The sequence below is a fragment of the Vombatus ursinus genome, unplaced genomic scaffold, assembly GCF_900497805.2.
Source record: "Vombatus ursinus unplaced genomic scaffold, bare-nosed wombat genome assembly UNPS02014961.1, whole genome shotgun sequence".
Lineage (NCBI taxonomy): Eukaryota > Metazoa > Chordata > Mammalia > Diprotodontia > Vombatidae > Vombatus > Vombatus ursinus.
Genome location: NW_020954739.1, coordinates 537,030 through 538,024, shown reverse-complemented (window position 1 = coordinate 538,024; position 995 = coordinate 537,030). Strand labels below are relative to the sequence as shown.

At 54.2% G+C, this 995-nt stretch overlaps 1 protein-coding gene across 1 annotated transcript in view; it reads left to right on the top strand.

The window, feature by feature from the left end:
• CFD (complement factor D) overlaps positions 1 to 657 on the top strand; it is a 4,878-nt gene extending 4,221 nt beyond the window's left edge. Inside the window, exon 5 of the mRNA XM_027845353.1 lies at positions 237 to 657. Within this exon, the coding sequence (XP_027701154.1) occupies positions 237 to 392 (156 nt within the window). The 3' untranslated portion in view covers positions 393 to 657. The remainder of the gene's footprint in view (positions 1 to 236) is intronic.
• Positions 658 to 995: the final 338 nt, after the last annotated feature.

Sequence of the window (995 nt, the reverse complement as noted above, 5' to 3'; positions counted from 1 at the left end):
CTGGGTCTGGGTCTGGGTCTGGGTCTGGGTCTGGGTCTGGGTCTGGGTCTGGGTCTGGGTCTGGGTCTGGGTCTGGGTCTGGGAGGTGGGGCCTTTCAGAGCAGGGGAGGGCTTTGGGAGAAATGAGGGACTTTGGGGTGGAGTCTTTGCAGGCACGGGGTCTGGGTGAGGGGTAAGACAGTCTGGATGCCCCCAGCCTGGCCTTCCCTGATAGGCTTTCTCCTGTAACCCCATAGGGTGACTCTGGGGGCCCCCTTGTCTGCAATGGGGTGGCTGAAGGCATCGTGACATCGGGCTCCCGAGTGTGCGGGAACTGGAAAAAGCCGGGAATCTACACTAAGATTGCCAGCTACGTGGACTGGATCGACAGTGTCCTCGCCTCTGCGTCCTGAGGGTGCAGGAAGGGCACCGAGAGGATCCAAGGGCCCCCTGTCCCTAGGTGTCAGCTTCAGTCTCTGAGGATCGCAAAGTACCTCTATAACCCTGGTTGGCCTTGGAGCCCCTTAGCATAAAATACCCTCCTCTGTAGGGAGATCCAAGGGAGAGAGGTGAGCCGGGAAAGGAGGTGGGATTGATTACTAGGGCCCCAGATCCCCAGTTATGGGATGGGGAGGGAGGGGACTCACTCTCAATAAAGCTTTCAATGCAAAATCATCACTTTAGCCTCCTCTCTTCCAGGGGATTAAGGGGCACAGAGGAGAAGGGGATTAAATGGAGAGAGTGGGATAGACAGATTTGCTGCCTTTGGGTAGAGTTGGAGAACATTAGAACTGGAAATGACTAAGGTTTTCTCATAGAACATAGTTATAGCTGGGAAGTATGTTTGAACAGAAAATGTCAGGGCTGGGAGGACCCTTAGGACACAGGATGTTAGAGCTGGGGTGGGGGGGGCCTTAGAACAGAGAATATCATTGGGCAGAGTCCTGAAAATGACCTAGTCAGATGAGAGAAGATTCATTTCATTTTATTTCTCTTTTGGCATTGGGGGGGGGATG